Source organism: Enoplosus armatus, chromosome 11, assembly GCF_043641665.1.
Source record: "Enoplosus armatus isolate fEnoArm2 chromosome 11, fEnoArm2.hap1, whole genome shotgun sequence".
Taxonomy (NCBI): domain Eukaryota; kingdom Metazoa; phylum Chordata; class Actinopteri; order Centrarchiformes; family Enoplosidae; genus Enoplosus; species Enoplosus armatus.
The window spans coordinates 18,036,759-18,060,715 of NC_092190.1; the positions used below are offsets into that span (position 1 = coordinate 18,036,759).

At 39.4% G+C, this 23,957-nt stretch overlaps 2 protein-coding genes across 3 annotated transcripts; one reads left to right on the forward strand and one right to left on the reverse strand.

Annotated features, from left to right (window-relative positions):
* Nucleotides 1-5,439: 5,439 nt before the first annotated feature.
* Nucleotides 5,440-13,959, forward strand: spopla (speckle type BTB/POZ protein like a). 2 transcript variants are annotated; one of them, XM_070914692.1, is made up of 10 exons: nt 5,440-5,522; nt 5,820-5,941; nt 6,363-6,514; nt 6,670-6,797; nt 8,214-8,391; nt 8,914-8,969; nt 9,155-9,277; nt 11,631-11,773; nt 11,872-11,925; nt 12,440-13,959. In XM_070914692.1, the coding sequence occupies exons 1-10, from the start codon at nt 5,445-5,447 to the stop codon at nt 12,582-12,584; spliced, it is 1,179 nt and encodes a 392-aa protein (XP_070770793.1). In that variant the 5' UTR covers nt 5,440-5,444; the 3' UTR covers nt 12,585-13,959. The 2 variants fall into 2 exon arrangements, with proteins under 2 accessions (XP_070770793.1, XP_070770794.1); XM_070914693.1 differs by lacking the exon at nt 11,872-11,925.
* Nucleotides 13,960-17,900: 3,941 nt separating this feature from the next.
* Nucleotides 17,901-21,275, reverse strand: nxph2a (neurexophilin 2a). The gene is made up of 2 exons (XM_070915042.1): nt 21,153-21,275; nt 17,901-18,647 (listed from the first exon to the last, which is right to left on the reverse strand). The coding sequence occupies exons 1-2, from the start codon at nt 21,273-21,275 to the stop codon at nt 17,901-17,903; spliced, it is 870 nt and encodes a 289-aa protein (XP_070771143.1).
* Nucleotides 21,276-23,957: the final 2,682 nt, after the last annotated feature.

Sequence of the window (23,957 nt, forward strand, 5' to 3'; positions counted from 1 at the left end):
AACAGAATAGCAGATAAATACAATCAAATGACTATTCCTGAGCCTTCCTATTCTCGCATTATTGGACCGTGTTGTCTGTGGACACATTCAGTGAAGCCTGTTTCCCTGCCCTTAAATTAAACTGATTTAAATTCCTGATAAGCATCCCTGTATCTCTTCAACTGTGATCTTATCCTCCATCCCTTCTACTTCAAGATAGGTCAGAGTATCATCATGATATTAAAGACATTTGATGTGGGCTTCAGTATCAAAATGTGACATTTTGCTGCTGTGTTTACAGTATATTTGACCAAACCCAACCCGGCTTACATCGGTGTTTTGGTGTTTGTTGTCACTATGCAGTGCAACAATTCACAGACTGTGCCACACTTTGTCCATGAATGTAGACTGATTGGTGCAGAGGAGCCATTTATCGCTCATTCTGCAGAACAGTGTCCATCCATCTGAAAGGGAATTAGTTATCACAGGCCTACAGGGAGCCATTATAGAGTATTGTTTCAGAGAATGGCTTACCCCAAGCTGCTTTGTGTTTGCTAGACGAGAAACATCAGAAGCAGACAGAAGAGACAGTGCGAGGGCTGGCTGAGAATGAGCCGCAGTTGGGGGTTTCATCTATCGTGTAAGCTACATTATATCAAGACTCCTGTCTTTATTTATTTTTTTCTGTGTCTCTAGCCTATGAAGATGGGCCATTATAGGCATATAATGGGAAGATGATGAGCACCCCCCCAACATTGTTTGCATTTCTTCCCATATGAGGACCCTCATGTTAGATGTGAATAACTACATTCATTCTAACTCTAACCTAAACCAGCAGTGCTCCATGTCTATATCAACCCTTTCCAAAAACAGTAACCTATAATCCAAATTTTAACCTCAACCCCAAAAGCAACCCTTATTCCTAAAACCTGCCAGAGAGACACCACTTCCCAAAATATCCCCATTTTGAGGGTCTAAAACGAAACTTTTTCTGTAAACTCAACCTCATCCGCATTATCATCATCCTCACCATCATCATTTATTTACAGAGGAGGAGAGCAAGAGGAATATGACAGCCCACATACACTAGGTCTGACCGAGTGACAGAAAGAGTTTTCATTCAATAACAAAATATAACAATATTCACAAAAAGTTATAGATGTAAGCAGTACTTCAAATATAAAATCCCTCAACCTGTAGAATGGTGCCTTTCAGAGTTAAGTATTAAATATTTTTAGTATTTTAAGGTCCAAGTAGAACAAGGACAAATTACTTCATATACAGTGTGTTGTCTTAAAATAGCACTGCACTATGTTTATCTAATTCTATTCGGCATTTTGCCTGAATAATCAGCATGTGACGTCTTCAGAGTAACCAGTATAGCTGTCAGATGAATGTACTGGAGTATGATTAGGCTACAATGTTTGGCTAAAACAAAACAACAATAAACATAATAGTATGTCCAGAGTGTACTTCAGTAGAGCACTTGAATTAATCAATGCAATTTCACATTATTATTATTATTATTATTGTTATTATTATTGTTATTGTTGTTATTATTATAGTAGTATAAATTGGTGTCTGGATCAACTGTTAAAATGAGATGGAGCAGGATGTTATCCGCATGCGCAGTAGATATATTTTCTAGCCTCTTAAGCTATCAGCCAGCTAGACAGATGTAAGCTAGCACAGATATAAATTAGACAAAGAAACCTTGTGAAGAGACTGAGTGAAAAAGAGTTTAAAGTAACGGAGGGTGAAAGGAGCGACTGTGACACAAAGCTATATGCGTTATTCGATATATATGGAAGTATGAAATTGAAAGGTACGCAGTCACCATATCTTTTTAAACTTTTTGTGAGCAGTCAGTACAGAGATTAGCTTTGGCTAGCTGCTAGTTAGCCGCCGTTGTTTTCCCACCAGCAGATTGTACCAAAACGTGAGGGTTTACGTTAGCTTGGTTAGTTAGCATCCTGTCCCAGGGATCAGTGAAGGCCCTTTGTTTTACACCGGGTAATGCGGGGTCTAAACAGCACATTACCAATTTAGCTTGAGATATCCTTAGCTAGTTTGTTTTGCAACGGAGGAGTAACGTAACTAATGTAAGTCAGCTTGGTAATATGTGGACAGATTTATTGTTAACATGTTTTCTGTTAAGCTAGCTGATCAGCGTTAGCTGCATTTGCGGTTTAAGGCTAAAGTGAAGTTAACATTAATCTTGCTAGTGAGAACATTAATGTTAGCTTGAGTTAGCTAAATACGTATTGCACACAGATTTGACAGATTTACAAAATCTAATCCTTTTAAACTATTATTTTAGGCTAAACTAGTTAAAATTGTAAAGGATGACAATCCAGTGAAGTAACGTTGAAATCCTGAAGCGATATTGATGATGGTTTGGAAATTTGTGTTGACACTTTAGCTGATGTTACGTTAACATTGAGCTGTTGCTTTCTTGTGATTTCGTTTTTTTTGTATTAAGGATAGTCACACCCGCTTACATCTCGAACAGCGTATAGGCTAAAGTAAGCTGTGGAACTCATTAGAGATTATTTAACTTTCAACTACTGCAAACTAGCTAGTTGACTGTTCGGATAGCATCATTTCTGTTGTATTAAAGGCGAGGTAGCTCGACTCCAGCTAATGTGCTAGCCAAACAAAGTTGCAGGTGAATCTTGAGTTAGCTAATTTAACTGACTGTTTTATAGGCCGAGCAGTCAGTTACATGCTAGGCTATACTCGAGCATCAAAAATCAGTTAACATTTAATTTGATAAGGTATGCAAGGCCTAACTTACACTACCAATGGAGGCTAACGATATGTTACCTTAACGTTAATGAACGTAATGCGCTCAAATTTTAATAACGTGGCATGCTTAACTTTGAAAGCTCCTATTTTCCCGAGGCGTCACTTTATTGACACTTGGATTATTTATACCTATTGGTAGGTGTGACAGTTCTGGTGTATTGTGAGAACTGTGGCTTTATTGCCAGATGCTTTAGCAACGTTAGTGGCTAACTTTAGTTACTTTTAGACAGGTTGATCAGGTCAATTTTCTGTGCTTAATGTCTGTTTTTTTTCTTCCTAGAGTGGAACATGAAGATGGGGTCATGAAGGATCCTGTGATAACTTAGAAAAACTGCATCTTTGTACATTTCAGCTATTCAAGAGGTGATGAGAACCTTTCAGTTTCCTTGCTGCATGATTCAGACTTCATATGTAATCATCATAGCTAAAGGAGGTTCAGCTGCAGCAGTGTGCTGTACAAAAGAGCTGTTAAACTGGTCGATGCTAGCAAATGTCTGTATACTCAAGTGAAGTCTGGTTTGTTATTTCAGTACTCCTCCATTTCATCAATAATACTTAATCTGATTCATAAGCAAAGACACAAAATGTCCTTTCATAATCCCTGCTTGCATGGTCAGAATTGTTTTAATTTAAATATTTTTAGCCTCAAACAGAATATTGGAAATAGAAACAGGAATGAAAGAGACTTAGTGTAAACAAAGGAAAACGCTGGAAACAAGTGGCTTAGTGAACACACACTCTGAAACAAACAGTCATTACATGTATGTGTGTACAGTCCAGGTTTACTCAGAGAAGTAGGGATTCTGTGATGCATAATGTACATCACATGGCGGGTCTAGCACACTAAAAGAAAGTGAACTCTGGGCAAGAGGGATGGTGGAACAACAGTAGTCCAACAGTGTCATCCCTTGTCTGACTTCATGTCTTCTTGCCATGGAGACAGTTTGCTTTTTTGGTGAATCTTGCATCAAGCCATGGATTTGCATACAATATGTTAAAAGTCTGTTTACTGTATACTATAAGTATATTTCAGAAGCATAAGTATATTTCAGAAGCAAAAAAAGCATGTGTAGGTTTTTGCCTCTAGTTTATACTTTTTAAGAATAATTGGAAATATCTTACTCTGAGATGGCTTGGTCAGAGGGTGTCAGGGGTTTAGAGGCTTTGGTATGAACTTAATTTTGTCAGAAATATGAGATAACATTTGCTGACACTCCAAAAGGGAATGTGTCCCCTTAGTGTCAGGTGAGGAGGGAACAGAAAACACTTGCAAATGCGATTTTGCTATAGCAACTTTTATCATAACAAAGTGTTTGTGTTGGCTTTGGTATACTGCTGTCTCAACAGTTGTGCTGCTTAACTGAAATGAAATTGGCATGTTTGCACATAAAAAATGGCTGTTTATATGACTAAGACGACATGCATTTGGTTGCATTTGCTTTAATCACCATTATCTGCACAGGCTTGCTGGCCATATCCTAGTGTGTAACTGACTGCTCGGCCTATACAGTACAGTAAGTATACAGTAACAGCATGTCTCCTCAGGTGTCATTATTATTCCTCTTCCTCTTCCTACTGGGAAATCTGCCTTCATGCCTTCTTATGCATGAGAATAAACGAAACTTTGCACATAGGTCCAGTCCTATGCCAGACTTCAATGACTGCCATTGTGGGCTAATAGTCCTGATGGTGGCGCTACAGCAACTGTCTAAGGTTTAAAACGTTTAAAATACGTAACGAATTAATCGTACGTGCTACAGCTTGGCAACTTTTGCCAAAATGTAGGCCCAATTGAGCAGAAACGTGCAGACACTTTGAGCTGGCAGCAATTATGAAGTCCATCAGCAAATGCTTGCTGGTTCTACAGTCCTGGTTCTGTGTGGGAAAAAAATACATATAAATATTATAAATAAATATTCCAAAGTTTATCTGAATCTCGTGAGGCTTCAGCAGTCTGAGATTAATGTACAGGAGGAGTGATTACAGCAAGCAAGACCTGTTTGAATGTTTATATGGGCATCTGACTTATTGGTTGATGGGTTTCGTGTTGGCTTTTTTTAACAACCCGACCGCCCAAAGACACCTTTGTATGCAATATGTTACCACTGTCATTTGATTGGTTGTCTTTTGTTTAGTTTTCTACTATTTTTTTTGTCCTTGTTTCACATTTATATCTTCTGATGATAACACACTTGCAACAAGTTGCTGTGGGCATTTAGATGGCCACATAGTCAGGGACAGTGAAAGGACAGCTGTGTCGTTAATGCATTCTACATTTAAGTTGGCACTGGTTTTTACACAATCACAGAACATACAATTTGCTATGTAGCATGGATACATTTGCAGTACTAATCACTGCACATACTCAAACCTGTAGAAGGAAGAATTCACTTTGTTTTGTCCTATCCCACAACTATTTTGTTGGATCACATTGGGTAGCAGTTAGAATACAAGCAGATTCAAATCATATGAATAATTTTACCATCTTGATTTTTTTTTTTTTTTTGTCAGGCAGTTTACATGGTTAAGGTGAATCTATTTAATATGTGTACTTTATGCTGTTAGTTTTTGTTTATATACACATGAATAATGATTGTTCTTTTTTTGGAATGATTAGTGCTTTAAGGACGAAAGTGAGTGGTACCCCGAAGCCAGTGATGTCACGGGTTCCCACCCCTCCTCCTCCTGGGGAGATGTCAAGTGGACCTGTGGCAGAGAGCTGGTGTTACACACAGGTATGGTTATAACTAAACTCATTGAATCTTGTTCTATTCATGAAGGTGGCAGAATTGATCATGGTAAATGGACCTCATGACATGTCAAAAAGTCTCATACTGTGCCAGTATAATTGAAATTACTTAGATTGCTTAGTTAAAAGTTTTACCTTGAAACACTTTTAATTTGAGGAGGTCAAGCAACATGAATTTTGTTTTATTTTATTTTAATTTTTTTACTGTATTTCAAAAATGGGGGAAGAAAACACAAAGAGCTTTGGTCTGAGGGTTCTGCATGTTTCTGATTCTGTTTCCCAGGTCAAAGTTGTGAAGTTTTCATACATGTGGACCATAAACAACTTTAGTTTTTGCAGAGAAGAAATGGGGGAGGTGTTGAAGAGCTCAACCTTCTCCTCTGGCCCTAATGACAAGATGAAATGGTTAGTACTCAAGCGAAACCTACCTACCTAACTGCAAATCATGTATTTGCACGTTTTCTGTAGGATGTGAAAATCCTTGATAGTTTATGAATAGTTGTAGGCCTTCAGAGTATTGGGAAAATCTGATTAATGCGTACTACAATGCTTTAGCTTTTGGATTTATCTGTATTTCCAATTTAATTACATCCAGTTTCATGTCCTCAAATTTCCCTAAACACAAACATGAATGTCATTGAAAAGCCTGTATGTTTTATTTTGGTGTGGGAACTCTGCACATAAGTGATAATTATACATCTCTCAAAGCAAGAAAGAATCACCCTCGAAGGCTTGTCGTTGTGTTGTGTTTTGACAAAAGCGATAAAAGCTGTTCTCTCTGGTTTGTCACGTTACTGATGTGCAGTGTTATCTGTTTACTTGCCAGGTGTCTGCGAGTCAATCCAAAGGGACTTGATGATGAAAGCAAAGATTATCTGTCATTGTATTTACTTCTTGTTAGTTGTCCAAAAAGTGAAGTCAGAGCAAAGTTCAAGTTTTCTTTGTTGAATGCTAAAAGAGAGGAGACAAAAGCGATGGGTGAGTACAAGCAATCAGAACATCGTCAAATCCAGTTAAATTGTGTATTTGGTTTGGTTTTCCTTTTTTGTTTTCCCCACTTTTATTCATTTTTCTAGCTTGCATACAAAAGAAAGGCAATATCAAGACTTAGCATAATTTCCCTCTTGTTACAGAAAGCCAAAGAGCATATAGATTTGTCCAAGGCAAAGACTGGGGCTTCAAAAAGTTTATAAGGAGAGATTTTCTCCTTGATGAAGCCAATGGACTCTTACCAGATGACAAGCTCACCCTCTTCTGTGAGGTAAGTGTTACACTATTACTTTCCTCTTATTGTTCAAATTAATATGGGCAGTCTTTATGTATGAATGCTGTAATTTTTACCAAAATTGCAAATAATAACACAGTCTCACTTTCCTCATTCCTACTTGCAATGATGGTGCAGGATGGTGTATGCAACTATACCAAAACAAAATGCTTTTTTAATTTGTGAATTTTTTATTGACTTCATCTTACTCCTCATCTGTCCACAGAACACTCATTTCTTGGGTTTAGTGAACAATGTTATGAGTCCTAGAAAAGATTCTGAGTTTAGAGTTCAATTATTAGAAAAGTAGCTGGAGGCTCAATGATATAGGTTTGCTAGTGAGTGATTATGTATAAAATATGTGATTTTTACATATGTATAACAGGCACCAAGAGGCTGCATTGTCTGACACCCAGTTTGTGTGATGATTTGGTTATTTTGTTTACACCTCTCTGTGCTAACTAGATGTGCAAAAAATTGTTGATGCATAGTCTGAATAGACATGAGATTGGAATGACAATTCCATTGATTGGAAATTATCAAAATCCCATTTGTTTCTTTTCAGTGCAATCAACCTATGTTGTTGTGTTTCTGTTTAGCTTCTGTTATCCTCATTTTCCATTACTGGGTACCAGTGCCATGTTACTGAGCTGCTGTTGTTGTGTTGAATGTGGCATACAAATTATTGAATTGTTGCATTGAATCTTTGATGAAAGCATCCAAATCACATCACTGTTAGATTGAAGTATTTATACTCCTAAAGTGACCTTAAGTGAATTAAGGCTAGAATCTCTTAATTCTTGTCTTGACCAGTTTACATTTGAGCTCTAGTGCCATTTAACTACAAACATACTGTTGGTATTTGCTTCTAATGACATTAAACGTAAACTAAGAAATTTAAATGCTTCCTACATCTTAAATCATGTACAATGATGCTTGTTTTCAAACAAATTGAATTCAGTGCGTTAAGAAGAAAAAATGTCTCCTAAAATGTTCTTTTTAAGGGACAAGTTAAATGAAGTGTCAATTAATTTTGACGGAAATGCAGTTGGCCAAATACTGCCAGGACCAGACAGTGTGCCAGACAGCAGTTCCAGAAAGATTCAACAATTTCAGGGAAATTGCCACTTTGATAAACAAATTACATTCAAATTAAAAACAATATGCCGCTCCTCACCAATTAGGTGTTTCAGCAAAGTTAATTAATTTTGGTTTCAAATGGTTGTGTTTTTGCAAGCCTCCCACTGTTGGCTCCTCAGTCTTGAAAATATGCTTTAAAAGGAGCAAATTAAACACAATTTAGACTGTTCTCCAATGCAATAAGACATATTTGCTGCTGGATTTGTTAGGATGTTTAGCCTTGGTGTGACTGCTTCAGTGTGTTCTTCTCCCTGTGATGTTTCTCATGTACAGGTAAGCGTTGTCCAGGACTCTGTCAACATTTCGGGCCAGTCCAACATGAACATGCTGAAGGTACCAGAGTGTCAGCTGTCTGATGACCTGGGGAACCTGTGGGAGTGTTCACGCTTCACAGACTGCAGCCTCTATGTGGGAGGGCAGGAGTTCAAAGCCCACAAATCCATCCTTGCAGGTAAGACCGTCCGCGGCCCCCAGCACTTTAGCAAGCAGCAACCAGGAGAAAAGCCCCCAAAATGGCCCTAGCAAGACATGTCTATGCCTCTTCTTAATGGCCTCTCGCAGAGAACCACAAGCACCTCAAAAGGCTACAGAGGGTTTGTATTCCTGGCTTGATTTGTAGCAGCCTAGTTCTGCAGCAGGCGTTAATCCACCCCACTACCACTGCTTGGCCCTGCTTGACCCAGATGACTATAGGATCCAGGAGATTGAGAGGTTGGCTCTCCTCTCCAGCTTGTGTCCATTAGACATGGTGGCAGTTGCAGTGGTCAGGGGGAAATGCTGACAAAGTGGCAGCAAAACGGATTGTGCAAGATTTTAAGACTGTCATAGTTCAATACTGAATACTGTGCCCCATGCTGTTCGGAGCTCCTTTTCATTTGTCACATAATCATTTGATTTGGTGTGCTAACATGCTTTATTTTGATTGGTCATATTTAAGTAGCATATCTAAGTGTTCAATTTGTTTCTTCAACAGCGAGGTCACCAGTCTTTAATGCTATGTTTGAACATGAAATGGAGGAGAGTAAAAAGGTAAGAGTAACTGGTTACAACTGCTTCATGTTATGCTTTCCTCACACTTCCTACATGCACAGTTATTATTGCTCAAAATGCTTTGTCACTCATCGTAACTCAGTAGTAATGAGTCTTCTTTCATGGATGTTTTTCAGTTGCAAGTTCAAATGAGTCTTACAGAAACCTCTTGTTTTCCCTTGCAGAATCGCGTTGACATCAGTGACGTAGACCCAGATGTCTTTAAGGAAATGATGGGCTTCATCTACACAGGAAAGGCCCCAAACCTGGAGAAGATGGCAGACAATTTGCTGGCAGCTGCTGATAAAGTAAGTACCCAAGTAATTGAAAGGCAGAAAAACAATTATTTCTATTTCTGTCTTTGTTTTGCCAATCATTTTCATTTTCATCAGTTTATAAGTTAAATACAGTGCAAATATGTGACCTGATAAATCCTGCGTTAAGTTAAGCTCAAGCCACCCGCCGCACCCTGAAATTACCTCGGGATGCAGCTCTCATTTTCACGAATAAAGAGCTAGCTCTTTTTAACCACCATGTTTAACACTTGGTCCTATCAACTCTTATCAAAATAAAAATTCGAGTTTTTATTTAAAAATTGCTCTTTCATTTTACATTTATTTTATTTTTTGGCAGTTTCAGACTTGTGTTTCAACACAAGGTATTATGTCAGGTTAATAATCACATCAGGTCACTTAAACACTGAAACAGTAATTAAATGCGATATAGTCATGGACAATACCTCAATGTTTCCCCCTTTGGCTCGAGCGCTTGGAGCCAATGAGTGGAGAGACCACCACTGTATGTAAGTCAATGAGGCTAAAAGGCTAATGTGGTCTGTTGTGAAATTACATAGCTGTTAGCCTGCATCTTATGTGACATAATTTCAGTATTGATAAACTATAAAACATATAGTCTATTTCAGTCCCTGCATCCTCGCTCATCATTTCAACATGCCTGTACTGGATGTGAAAAACATACAATTCAATACAGCAGTCGCTCTTCATCAAATACTACTATGTTTGTGAAGCTTATAATGTTCAACTTCTGTGGAGAGTCTTCAGATAAGATAAGATTCAAGTTAAGAAATTGTTGAGGACATATATATGTAGGTGTGTGTCAATAACGAAAATCTCTTTTCCATTATCTTGGTATACAAACATTATCTTGGCAGTATGAAAACGTACTATATGACAAAAAAAAAAACCTTCGCTGTTTTGTTGTAACTTAATGACATGATGGGCAAAATGGAGAGAGGGCAGGGATAAAATATTAGAGTCTTGCTGTTCAGTCCCTAGTTTGGAGTTTCTTCTGTGTTTTTTTGCCGGTGGATGTACACATGTTGTAGCCCCATGTTGCATTTAAAGTCAATGCAGCTTCATATATGTAAAGCAGTATTTCTTTGGGGTCTGTCCTATGAAGCCTCCTATAATCAACCAAATCCTTTCTAGACTCCGCCATTCTTTCACCAGTTCAGATGAGTTCCCCTCTTTTTAGGGTAAGCAAAATCATGAATTTGATGGAAGAATTTTTACTGAATAGTGAACCTGAATATTGATACTTGAATAGAAATGGGGTAATTCCTGTTTTTATGCTAGTGATAGTTGTGGCCGGAGACATTATGTTTTCGGGTTGTCCGTCCCATTCTCATGAATGCAATATCTCAGGAATGCCTGGAAGGAATTTCTTCAAATTTGGCACAAACGTTCACCTGGACTCAAGGATGAGCTGATTAGAATTTGGTGGTCAAAGGTCAAGGTCACTGTGACCTCACAAAACACTTTTTTGGCCATAACTCAAGAATTGGTGCGGTAATTATGACCCAATTTCACACAGATGTTTAATGGGATATAACGATGACGTGGTGACATTTTCTACCCAGGTAAAGGTCAACTTCACTGTGACATCATAATGTCCCAAAAATTATTCAACACCGTAGCTCAGGAACAGAAGGAGAGATTGGTCGGACACTGACAAAAATGACACTTTTGACTCAAAGGTCAAAGGTCATTGTGACTAATCATCATTGTCATTGTGATAATTTAAGAATGAATTGAGCAATTCCATATTTCACACACATGTTGACGACACAATGACTAAACAAGAAACAGCACAGGATGGACTTTCCTCCATCTCATCCATTCTGCCTTCACTTCCTGCCTCATTCTGAATTTCAAGCGTCATCTGAATCACATGACTGTAAACAACGTATTTGAGTGCACCTAACTAATTGTGATCCTGCGAGTGAGTTTCACCTACAGCTCATAGAGACTTTGCATCTAAAAACGCCAGAAGAAAACAAAAGCACCACATTTTGTGTAGCTATATAAGAATCCATCTTTACATAATAATGAAGTACATATGTACCTGTTTAGCCAATACATGATAATCCTTCATTAATCAGTTCAACAATGTATATTCACTGGAATCATACATATCTATTATCAATATAGTGATAACTTCCATTTAAAAAATATGAGATATCCTATATTATATATGAGCATTTTGGGTCCTGGTCATTTTTTTCCCCTTCCTAGCAGAGTTGTAATCATTAAAGCACCTGTAGCTTTTATGTGCATTCAGAATAGTGTAGACAAAACCTCAAACATGGGGATCCTCTTTGCATCCAGGGTGTAACCACTCCTTTTTGTGTCCTCACCCCAGTATGCTCTGGAGCGTTTAAAGGTCATGTGTGAAGAGGCCTTGTGCAACAGCCTTTCAGTGGAGAATGTGGCCGACACCCTCATCCTAGCAGATTTGCACAGTGCCGAGCAGCTCAAAGCACAAGCCATAGATTTTATCAACAGGCAAGTATCGCAAAAAAAAAAAAACTCCAGTGATAAATTCCTGCTGCCATTTCTGTTTACCAGCCCTGAATGCTTACCTTTTTATCTCCTTGCCATAGGTGCAGTGTCCTGAGACAGCTGGGCTGTAAAGATGGAAAGAACTGGAATAGCAAGTATGTAATTAGCTGATATATGTGACACAAGATTAATAACACACTCTTATCTCTTCCCCCAACCAGATGCATTAGAATTCATTGTTTTAGCCCGGGCAGACAGAGTGCTATTTGCCTTTTCAGTTTGAAGCTCCATATCTTTGTATCCAAGTTATTAATAGACTCATACCTGGATAAACCCTGGAAATGGAATATTTGTAGAATTTTAAAAAGAAGGGAGGTGGTCGCTACGGGAAGTTTTTCTTTCAGATGATGTAGTGTGTTGTCATAGGGCACCTTGAAATGTTGAACTTATTTCTGTCTCTTGTATCCAACGTGTGAAGACGCTCTAATCCTGCATTCATTTCAACGTATGCATGGAAAGCACTAATGGCCCTTTTTCAAGTTTACCAAGCAACTCACAAATCAAGTCCCCCTTATTTACTTTGTCATTACGATCTCATTTATGCTTATTGATTTTTAATGTGCACATTCTCATGTCTGAGTGTTAACTTCATTTTTCCTGTGCTTACAGTCATGCTACAGATATAATGGAGACTGCAGGCTGGAAGTCAATGATCCAATCCCATCCTCACTTGGTAGCCGAGGCCTTTCGTGCCCTGGCTTCAGCACAGTGCCCACCCTTTGGTCTTCCCAGGAAGCGTCTAAAACAGTCCTGACTGCCTGACTGTGCCCCAGGACTTTACTGGAGGTGTGAAGCATGGGTTTTCAAAGAAAGGACTAGTGAGGGTACCGCTCTTATTTCCACCAAAACTGAACACACTTGAATAAAGAAGAGTGGAGCTTTCTGGCCAGGGATGTGGGGAGGCTGGCACGTGGACGACTGACATCAGTGGATTGGGAAAAAAATTGGTAAAATTGGTGTTGCTTGCTTGCTTTGCTGCCCCACCTGAATTCTGTTCAGCCTGGGTAGCAAGTCAAGCTGTCTGCTACTGTTTTTTTTCCTGTAATTTTAAAAATGGCCTTAATATATCTGCCATTGCTCTGGAGCTGCTCTAGAGTACTTTGTCTATTTTACTCTGTGCCTGCCTTGTCACAAAGACCAGGCCCTCCTCCAGGTTGCACTAGTTCCCATGAATAGTCATTTTGATATGGAGTTCTATAGGAACGTAACAAAGGTTTAACTAAATGGGAAATATTATATATTTGTAATGTTTAGCCCGTTTTGTGACTAGACATTAAAAAGCATGAACACTTTCAGTGCAAGGTCAGTTCTTTACACTTTTTAAAAGATGTGTATGCCCCATATTGATGGCACCATTTCTATGTAAATGACAGTTGAACCATCTTCAGAAGACCCGTGTACAAGAAAGTCTGTTCTATTGCATATTTGTGGGGAAAAATTGTAATCTGCCATTATGAAGACCCAGTGTCTATCCTTATAATACATGTAAGACGGAAAAGTGTCTACACTTTGGCCCTAATATATTAAAACATTGGAAGTATATGGAAGTAGTTACTCAGTCTCCCATTTGAATGACATATTCCAGATCATACGTCTGTGAACTGTTATAGATTCAATTTTGAGAATTTCTGTCCTTAGTATCGCCAACTTGCAAATATTATATATTCTCAATATATTGTGGTTAACTAAAAGTGGAGAGACTAATGCATGGTCATGTTATTGTCAAAGAAAGTGTCCAAGTTCCAATTTTGTTTTTAACAATTTATTTTCTGCAATTATCTGACATACTTGTGCAGAATTAAATTAATTGAGTATGTGCAAAAAAATCCTCTAACATGCTTGGATATTTGTAGGATGCTGAGCATCACTTCTACTGGCAATGTTATTCTGTGTTTGAATGGGGGGTTGTCATGTTTATTGAGTCCGTCTCGTATGTAGTGTGGTGTGACCGACACTTCAGAGGATTTTGTAAATTAAAAGAGTAGCATCGTTTTTACATGATATTACTCATCATTCAGCATCATGTTGAGATGTTGAAACCTCTTTTGTTTGGAAGCAAAAAGATGAAGTTGTTGTCTGCAAGAATGCCTGCATTAACCCATTAAACCATTTTCCAGCAGTCTGAAGTAGCCCAGGTTTATTATTTATTTATTTATTTATTTGTTTGTTTGTTTTTACTGGGGCTTGTTTGAATCAATGTGACAAGAGATTTCAGTTTAAAGGAAGGGTGATTATTATCCACACTTTATTTTTAATGGTCATGTTAATGGATGTGGATGTCAGACTGAGGTGATTTTCTTTTTTTCTTTCTCCTCTGGTTTTCTTTTATATATAAGATTAGAAAACAACACCACTGTGATAATCAAAAGAAAATGTGCTTAAACTGCATTAGCATAGTAACATGTTTAATGGTGAACTTTTTACCGCACATGAAAGACATTTTTCCTCTTGTTTTATGTGAATGCTCGGCACAAGCTCTAATTAATGTGAGCGCGAGGCCGCTCTTTCCTGCTGGAACAGAGACGTCTTCATCAGCAGCTTGCTGATCCTCGTCCGCCCCTCTCAGCACAGATCCTAGGAAAAGACCTGATACCATCTATGCTTTAGGACGCCTCTCCAACCTTTTATCTCCCTTCGCTTCCCTCCACTAACTGTAATGCTTGAAAGAGGAGATGCCTGCAGTAGCATCCTCACAATCGGAAATTTGTTCTTTTATTTGGATCGTAGGAAATGAGATTGCTAAAGAAGCAGTGGATAGTGACACTGGGCCAGAACGTTAGTATAATGCTAACGTTTATAATGCTTGAATATAAATATGGGCTTGGTAAAATTGGTTAGTTTTTATGTGAAAATACCCTCGTCTGCGTGAGTCCACATAAAGTGAGGCTGCAGTAGAGTGCCCTCACTTGCATAACTGGCTCCATTTCCACCATAAAGAAGTGGCAGATTGAGACAAAACAAACACTTATTAATCTATGGTGCTCAATGCATCCTAGGAGGTGTTTTGTGATAAGATGCTTTTTTTTTTTTTAACTACTGTGCTTTGCTCAGGCGTAAGTACTTAGTTTCCTTTTTTTCCCTGAATGCATTTTGACAAACCCAGCGAAGGGTCAGGAACTTGTCAAATCCAGCTGTGGAGTACACGTGGTGTGTAGCTAGAGAAAGCATTCATGGACTGAAGAAAGAGTTGATAAACATTCAAATGCAGCCTTTCCTGTTGCTGCATTACACTCTGGTCTGTTGAAGTGGGAAGGGGAGCATTTTTGCCTTTCCGATTTTCCTTCTGTGATTGCTGACTTCAGAGAGAAAAAAAGCGACATAACCTGACATTCACCACTGATGATGAAGTAAATTGTTGCTTTGCTGCACTGAAATAAATGTACTGCTACTCCCTAAAAATGAACGTTTCCTCAAGAGGTAAATGCGCATTTTCCTCTCAGTAAATTTGATATAAAATGCACATATATCTGTAAATGATTGGTGTTGATTGTTAGATCAGTGTCTAACATGGGCAAATGGCCAACATATTGAAAGTAATTGTTTTATTTGAGTGTCTAATATCACCTCTGAAAATCATGAAAAGTGAAATGTTAACATCCCTCTTAGTTTTCCCAGGATTTGGATGTGTGCAGCAGGAGAGCCTGGTGTGACTTGATGCCTAAGGAGTGGGTGCCTCACCCTGATCAGATAAGAGTAATGGAAGCGAATGAAAAGACCCCTGTCCCTGATGGCCACAGCAAAATGGATGTGCTCCCTGAGGTGTACCTCTGGTATCATCCACGCCTGTGGACACAGATTTATTGCCCATTAAAAAGCTACTCTGAAATGTACCTCTTAAAATGGTGTGTTTATCCTGTTGAGAAGTCCTTGTAGGAATGAAACGAGACAACTGTGAGCGTCGACAGACTGGAGCTGACTCAGTGTGATAATGTGCTGTGAGCCAAGTTCAAATAAGGTTTAATGCCATAAAAACCTAAATTGATCTTTACAATTCCATTTTAACTAAATGAACCCCAGATGAAATCAAATATTCCAAAATGAACATTTTTACTTACACTATACACACAGCAGTGCTCTTATTTCCTATTTTACAGGAGAAACTGTTTAAACAAGATTAAGCAAGCGGGAAATCAAAATAGGTACAATCTGCAAGGATTACAAAAATTGGAAATCAAAGCAATCTATAACTATAAGCAATAAATATGACATCTATCTACATGATATTGCTTAACAAACACCAAAAATAAGGAAGAGTATACTTATTGATATATTTCTCTGGAAAAATTAGAATAAACTGACATTGTTTACTCTGAAGCCATAAGTAAACACGTTTAGTTTTAGAGTTACACGTTAATACACAGCATTTGCACAAAGGAGTAAAACTAAAACATCAACATAGATCAACTCGGATTTAGTAATTTCCTTATCATACACCTCTCCTCGTGTGTGTAATGGGACAGGATCATTTACAGCTGATGGGGAAAGACATGAGATACAGCAAGCAAAGTAACATTGACAGAAATGATTGCCATGTGATTAGTCAGTGGAACATGCCCTAGCCTAAAAAAACCCCTGGATATACGCAATCAACACAACTTATGACGTGTTGATGAACTTCTTAAAACAGTTATGGTGATTTCTAAGTGAAAGCACACCACCATTTACTACAAGACTGGATGTTATCCACTTTTACAGAAAAATCAGTCAACTTAAGCCTGCTGTACAATAGGGAAATGTCTGACATTTACAAATTTCGTCCCACTTCTCATTAAAATTCCAGACGGATTCCAGACTTTTACCTTTTTTCTTTTTTTGGTTTCTCCACTCTTGGTTTTAGGTAAATGAAATTTCCCAGGCTAATTAAAGCCTATTAAGGACAGGTAATGTCAGGGCTGGTGGCAGGACCATGACAAAGTGCTGATAATTGTCTGCCAGACTCAGTAAATCCACCTGTCCTGCAATTATCGCTTTCCCCCTGACTCTCCTGACACATTAATCCACTGCGGGGCCCACTCGGCAGGCTGATGCCTCAAAGTGCATCCTGCAAACACAGATGTTGGATTTCAGACTAGTTTACCATACGCATGCCTTATGATGATCACAGCAGAAAACCAACACATTTTAAGGAGCACATGAGGCAGCGGCCAGGTTATACACGGACGGGGACCTACAGTACGTACGTATGGGTAATGATTTATGATTGGGCTCTCTGCTTTTGGATTAGGTGTGTTGGATCAATTTATTTTGTCATGGGCACATAATCATCAATTCACTCAATTTCAGCCCCTATGAGAGAAAGAAATAAAAGATAGATTGTCAGGCCATATTAATTATTCAGAGCGACTTGAAAAAATACCCATTGATCAGACTAATCTGAAATAATAGATACTGTCCTGCCTGTGTTCTGTTAACAGGTACAAATGGATGTTAGCTCTACTTCGAAGGCCATGAACAGATAATTTTTTGACTAATCAGTCAAAATGCAACAATGTTTGAAATGTGAAATATCTCATTTTATGCCCTGTCGAATAACAATGCAAATGTCATGGTATTGTAATTATTAACACGATTCAAAGTCTTGTCATATTTCATTCCATAGCTGACTGTTTAAATGAGGTGAGGAAATTGTTTGACGATGTTAGCATCAGTGCAGCACTGGCACAGAAGCCAGCTTTGCGCTTCCAACTGGGAGGCTGCTTGCCTATGGTCTAGCCTTGAAGAAAACATCTGGACAACATGCTAATTATACCAGCGGTTTTACGGAGAACATGTGCTGTTGTGATGGGGAGGAGTCACCCAGGGTTGGTAGCTAGCTCTGAATCTCAAGTCAACCCCTAAAACCAAGTCCCTGGACACCTAACTATCTCAAGTGTTAGATCCTGTATACTGCAGTATATACAAAAGTTTTGTAGCAATGCATCAAACCCCTCCAGAGTGTGTCCCATTATGTGTTGCACTTCCTGCAACATGTCTCAGGTATTTAGGTATTTCGGGACAAGGAGCTTAGAGGTTGACATTTACATTATTTGAAGATCAAACAAAAGGTTGATGCACACTAACAACAGCTAGATCATCCTGTGGAGGAGTAGGGTGTGTCACTATGGTAGTTGTAGTCAGGGCATACCTTCTGCACCAGTTTATAGTCTACACTATAAAAGGCTATATAGATGCATATGACTTTGAAGGGTTTTGAGCACAGCCAGGACACGTGGCTCTGCGTCTGCTCCTGATAGCACACCTTGGATGGGTCGAAGCTGCATAGGGCAGTCTTCTTGTTGCGGTCCGTCTTCTCGTACTCGATGCGACAGTTGAACGATTTGGTGTCTTTGGTCTCCAGCGTGGACTGCTGGGCGATCTCAAACTCCACCACCTTGGATGGAGGCACCAGGCTGACTGACACGTTCCCCAGGCCCGTGGAGTTGTGGCGGAAGTAAACGCTAAAAGTGCCATTCCCGTGGTCCACGATCTTCCCTGTGATCAGCAGGTTGAGTTTGACCGTCTTGATGTTGGAGTGGAAGTCCCCCCACCCGAACATCTTTTTGAACTTGCCAGTCTTCACGATGGGCCTGCGTTTAGTTCTGGCCTGTGCACCTTGAACATCTGTCTGGTTAGATAACCAGTCCCAGAAGTCCTCCATGTTCTGTAAATATGTAATTTCCCTCATGTTGCTCTTGAACCCAGGGGAGCCCCTGGCAAACAAGCGCAGGGGGTTGAGGATCCGTGGACTGGCCCCCGTGGGAGAAATCGTCTGTTCATTATCACTGTTGCCCCACTCGATGAGCTCTGTGGCTCCTCCATGCGTTTTCCTGCATGTGACCTTCAGAGATAGCAGAGCAAAGGAAGACAGAAAAACAACGTTAAGGGACATAAAACATTTTCGGAATATAATTTTGCAATAATGTTGCTGATTAACATGACACAATAATTATGCGACCTATACTGAAATACTTATTCTTTAAACATTGAGTTTCTGGTTGGTCTTTCCAAGGGGAAAAAATGCACAAATAATAATAATGCATTTCATTTTCTAGTTTGTTCAGAAAACAAAAAAACACAATGTACTGTAGTTCACAGACCAGACATATGACAGGAATTTCAAATAAATTATCTCTGGTGATTGCACTGTAAAAATAACAGCATTTAGCATTTCAACACTAAGTATGGAGAGGAAAAATATCCTCTGCAATCAGACTGCTGACAGAGTGCTCAGGTCTTGGAAATATGACATTTTATTCAGTTCAGGACAGCCATTTGATTCCTTGGCACGATCAAATTTATTAAAGGAACAAAGTTGCCTTTCTGTACTAGCTAAAAAGTGAACTATTGAAGAGCAATGGTTGTCAAGTTTGGTTTCATACGCACTGTCCATCATTTAGACTCCTGTCTGCCAGATACTGGATGCATTGAACGTGATTGCTCATTTAACTCAGTAACGCTGCTCATCAAAATACTTGTGAACATAGCTGTTGCTACAACTGCTTATAGCACAAGTACTGTAGAGAAGAGCGATACTCATGTCTGTATGGTAATGATGAAGCTTGAGTGAGCAGCCAGTTAGCTTAGCTTCTCACAAAGACTGGAAACAAGAGAAACAACTAGCCTCACTCTGTCCAAAGGTAAAACAAAACCTGCCAACCAGAACCTCTAAAGCTCACTAGTTTGTATGTTACCTTTGGACAGAGCCAGGCTAGCATTCCCTCTGTTTCCAGTTTTTATGCTAAGCTAAGCTAACCGGCCGCTGGTGGTAGCTACATCTGATACCGAGTGTGGTATCGATCTTCTCACCTAACTCTCGGGAAGAAAAGAAATAAGACCATCACCCAAAATGTCAAACTATTCCTTTAAACTCTTCAAATCTTCACAACTTATGACATATTCAAAACATTTTCAACTTGCAATGTTTAACTGACTTGACCACTATCTTCACAATGAGCCTCACTTGTCTTACTTTAATAAAATACACAACTTCAACTATTTTAACCATTTAAACCATGGGGCTGGCTACATCACTGATCTAAGCAATTGTCAGAAGAGGTTTTTGTGTGCGTGCTGGCTGGGAATGTTGGCAGGCCCGTGCAGTACAGAATATGTCTGGAATTGCCTGGGCATTCCTTCACAGTAACCAGGATGACAGAGAAAGGAGGTGAGGCTGGTCAAAGGAGTTTGAATTAAGACAGAGAGACTTTTTTTTTGCCAGTATGAACTACTGTAGTATATGTAGTTATAGTTCCAGTAGTTCAGCACACCAAAATGGCATTACTAGTAATTTTATTACCTGAATCACTGTGCATGTGACTTTAGTTAAAGTAAAGTAAAAAGTACAAAAAGTACATAAACAAATTTAATTGCAAAACAAAAACTGTTCACAGACACTAGCAGCACCAAAGATAGTGAAAAAATATGAAAATCCTCCTGGAACATGTGTGCTGGTCTCACATCAGCGGTGCTATTCTTAGATGGCCCATGAATATGAACTTTAGCTTGTAATGGTTCTCCAATAATAACACAGGCTTCTGCCTAAGCATGGTAAAGTATGTGCTAAATGCTAATCCGGACGCAGCAATGAACTGTGATCCCTCTTTGTACCTCAAAGCCTTTTAGCTTCAGGAGCGATTCCTGGTCCACTTCAGATAAAGCTTTTAATAATTCACGGCAATAAGCTTAGCTAGTTTTATTAGTAATTAGTAGTGCCGGCTTTCCCCAGGCCCGGTTGTGGGGATCACTGAGAGAAGCAGATGTTGAAAGCACAGAGCAGCGGCTGTTTGAATTCTCACTGAGCTTCTGCGCGCTACTTCCAGACTAATTATAATTTTGCTGTAAGCCTAGCTGAGGCACATGTGTACAAAGCTAACAAACTAGGTCTGTCTGCCACAATTTGTTTTGTCACACTCAAATTCCCATAAACCTTTCCACTGGACATGTAAAAGTGTTACATGCATCTCATGTTGTTCAACTGTGTATCTTATAATTAGAGCTTTCCTTTACCAGGCTGCTCACGTCCCAGGCAGTAGTAACACCTTAATGTGGCAAGCACGACGTAATGGCTCGCCTATCTGGATATGTAATGTGAAATCAATGTGTCTCCCACGGACAGTGAGCCTGACCCATCTATCAGCCCTCACAATGCTTAATTAAGACAGTTGCTCCCTGTAAACATGGATGAATGAGGCAACACTGTAATAATGCCCCTCTGTGTAGCTCATCACATCCACAGTCATTTAATCAACCGATTCCAGTGGCAGTATTCCCTCACTTATACTGCCACTTAGTAATACCTCGTGTGAGCTCAGCTGTTAATTTGATTTGACTCTTACAACATCACGATGCTGAACATAAAATCTGTGGGACTGCCGGCTCCCAACAGGAACATTTCTACACCGCTGTGAACAAAGAAGACGTGGCACTCGTCTTCCCACCAGCCCGAGCTGTTATATCCATTACACATTGGGTGTCATGCTGCGCCACTTAAGAGGTGAAACCAAATTTTGTCTTCCAGTGTAAATCTCAGGTGAGCTTTGTATAGGATGATTATAATGGAAATGAGAGAGGAGTTTAAGTATGATGAGCAACTGGGGAAATTGCTGTGACAACAAGGGGATCAGCAGAGGGATATGTAATACTTAAATGCCCCGAGAGAGATGAAGCACTGGGAACTTGAAAGCTTGCACTGACACATAGGCTTTGGTTTCTTTCTCCCTCGCTGTCTCCCCTGCACACACGCAGCACCAACACACACACACACTAACACGCCTTGTTCATTTGGGCGGAAGTGGTGTCTCTTAAAAGCAGACTAAAGGAATCCGAGTTTTTGTACAACAAGACGCTGTGGAGTGAAAAAAAAAAGAGGCAAGGTCTGATGAAGGAGAATCTACAAAAGCTTAATTAAGATTTCTTAATCGGTGCTGCTGTGCTAGAGGCATTTCGGGGCGACTTGAAACAAGACATTATTATGATAATAACTGCAGACTTATGGAGCTGAAAACACCAGACCTCATTTCAGCAGCACTAGGCAAAGTGACTGGTGGCAAACGTTGCGGATGTCTGTCTGTGCGGTTGAGCTTCTTCCTTTTCCTGTGCGTCCTCAACAAAAAAAGCACAGAGAGGTGCATGAACCTTACACCTCCAAGCAGAGATGTTACATCTATATACCACAGCAGTCAGAGGTACGTCTGCCTCATAAAAGAGTGCGCTTAGCGTTTACAGCAGTAAACATGGTGGCGGGTGAACTATAAATGCCATCAGTAATTTTTACTGGATATCCAGCAGTTTGAACAAAAACAGTGAAAGTTTATATTTTTATACTGAAGCTGCTTATGGTGATATCTCCTATGAATATAGGACTATATACACAGTAGAGAATGCATTATAAACACTCCACGCAAATTGAGATTTCTTCCACTTATTAATCATCATCATCACCGCTGACAGAGGGTTGCATAACTGTAATTTACACCTCTGTGATCTCAGGAGCAAAGGCAAAGCACTGTATTGTGAGGTTTCTTGCAAAAGGTAAGTCACAGACAGCACATCTTTTTTTTCTATTGTGGAAATATTTGAGGCCAGCAAATGGTTTACTGATTTTGCACCTTTAGTTAAATTCAGATGCATAATTGGCTGAAAGTAAATAAACTGTGTTCAGCAAATAAGGAGATTTTGGACGCAAAATCCAAATGTGTGTCAAAACAAAATGTATATCAGCAGCTATATCGTAATCAGATCAAATGTCAATATTGGCCTAAAAAAGTTTTTCAACGATATGCCATGTATTCCCTCATGAATACGTGTAATCAGCATAAACGTTGGGAAAACATCCTCCACAGCTTCCTCAAAGTACACACACAGTTCCTTCTTATACCAGAGGATAAAAATGCACGTTGTTTATAGTTGAGGCAGAGTTGGGTAAATTACCTAAACCTCTCCAGCCTTTTATCTTACTTCATTATTGCACGAGATCTTCTTGTCACATTCTTTTGCTTGTGTCAAAAGTAAACGTCTCTGTGTCTATGCACCTGGGTTGTGGGATTAACTGCAAAATATTGTTACCACAGAAGTGCCTCCTGACTTTTAAATTCTTTTCACAAACTGTAGAAGAAAACCAGTTAATGTTGCATAAAATCTGACTTCAGCCTTTGAAGTGAAGTATTTATTATGTATATTAAATATTAAATGGCATGGGCTGTATGTGTTTCCTTTAAAATACTATTCACTTCTTGTGTTCTATGTACTTCTACGTATGTGTGTGTGTGTGTGTGTGAAACTGAAACTTTTTAAATTTTAGCTGTCTTTACTGCTATGTTTGTATCTCAGGGACCTCCGTGGCTAAATAGAGGATAAATAAAACATGCACAAATGTCACTAGTATAGTTCAATGATCACTTGTCCATCCTCACGCCACACGTACTGTATATTTGATTTAATGTTGTGTCAATCAATGCTATCCAGAGGCATTAGTGGAACTTAAATACTGACAGGGGTCTGAGCATCAGCGAGCCACACACTGAGTCAGGATGAATCAGCCTCGACATTCATCTGTAATGAGCATTATGGAGCTGGCTGCCTGCTTGTCCCGTGGGTAGACATATCTTTTAGAGGCCTGACATAAAGGTAATTGCCACAGTGACCAGAACTAGCCTCTAGAAAGTTATTAAGAAGCCAGTGACATCTGGCTTCTGGATCATCTGAAGAGAGATGCCGTTAAAATGCATTTGCAGCGAGCAGCCGGAGACGTTGTGCTCAGCTGTGATGGGTTCAGGGCCACGGGGCGAGGCTACACTGTTGTTTTGATGGTGACGGTGGAATCGTAGTTGACAATGTGGCCCCCATCCATGATCTCAGATCTGCTTTTCTTTATCTTGTCTGTGTGAGAGCCTCTGCATCATCTTCATTAACAACTTTCTTGTCATCAGTGAGCTAAAATAATCTGTTTCTGAGCTTTCTATAGTTTTTTTTTTGTTTCTTCAGCACATAAGGTTGGGATATGCGTCTGGGGAAAATTGGTTTCAGGCATCTTTCTCACAATAAACAGAATGGGCAATTAACCTGCTCATCAGTGCAAGCAGAGCAGTTCCAATGATGCACTCCACTGTTCTTCATGGATTTATCTGTGCAAATTGACCTCACTTTGGTG

Bases quoted from the DNA above. Each gene is read 5' to 3' on its own strand.
- spopla (XM_070914692.1), top strand. From the start codon at position 5,445: ATGTCACGGGTTCCCACCCCTCCTCCTCCTGGGGAGATGTCAAGTGGA. The intron at 8,970-9,154 runs GTAAGAGTAACT...TTTCCCTTGCAG, and splicing joins AAATGGAGGAGAGTAAAAAG to AATCGCGTTGACATCAGTGA. The intron at 9,278-11,630 runs GTAAGTACCCAA...TCCTCACCCCAG, and splicing joins TGCTGGCAGCTGCTGATAAA to TATGCTCTGGAGCGTTTAAA.
- nxph2a (XM_070915042.1), bottom strand. From the start codon at position 21,275: ATGTGTAATGGATATAACAGCTCGGGCTGGTGGGAAGACGAGTGCCAC. The intron at 18,648-21,152 runs GTGATGTTGTAA...CTATCTCTGAAG, and splicing joins CAGATTTTATGTTCAGCATC to GTCACATGCAGGAAAACGCA.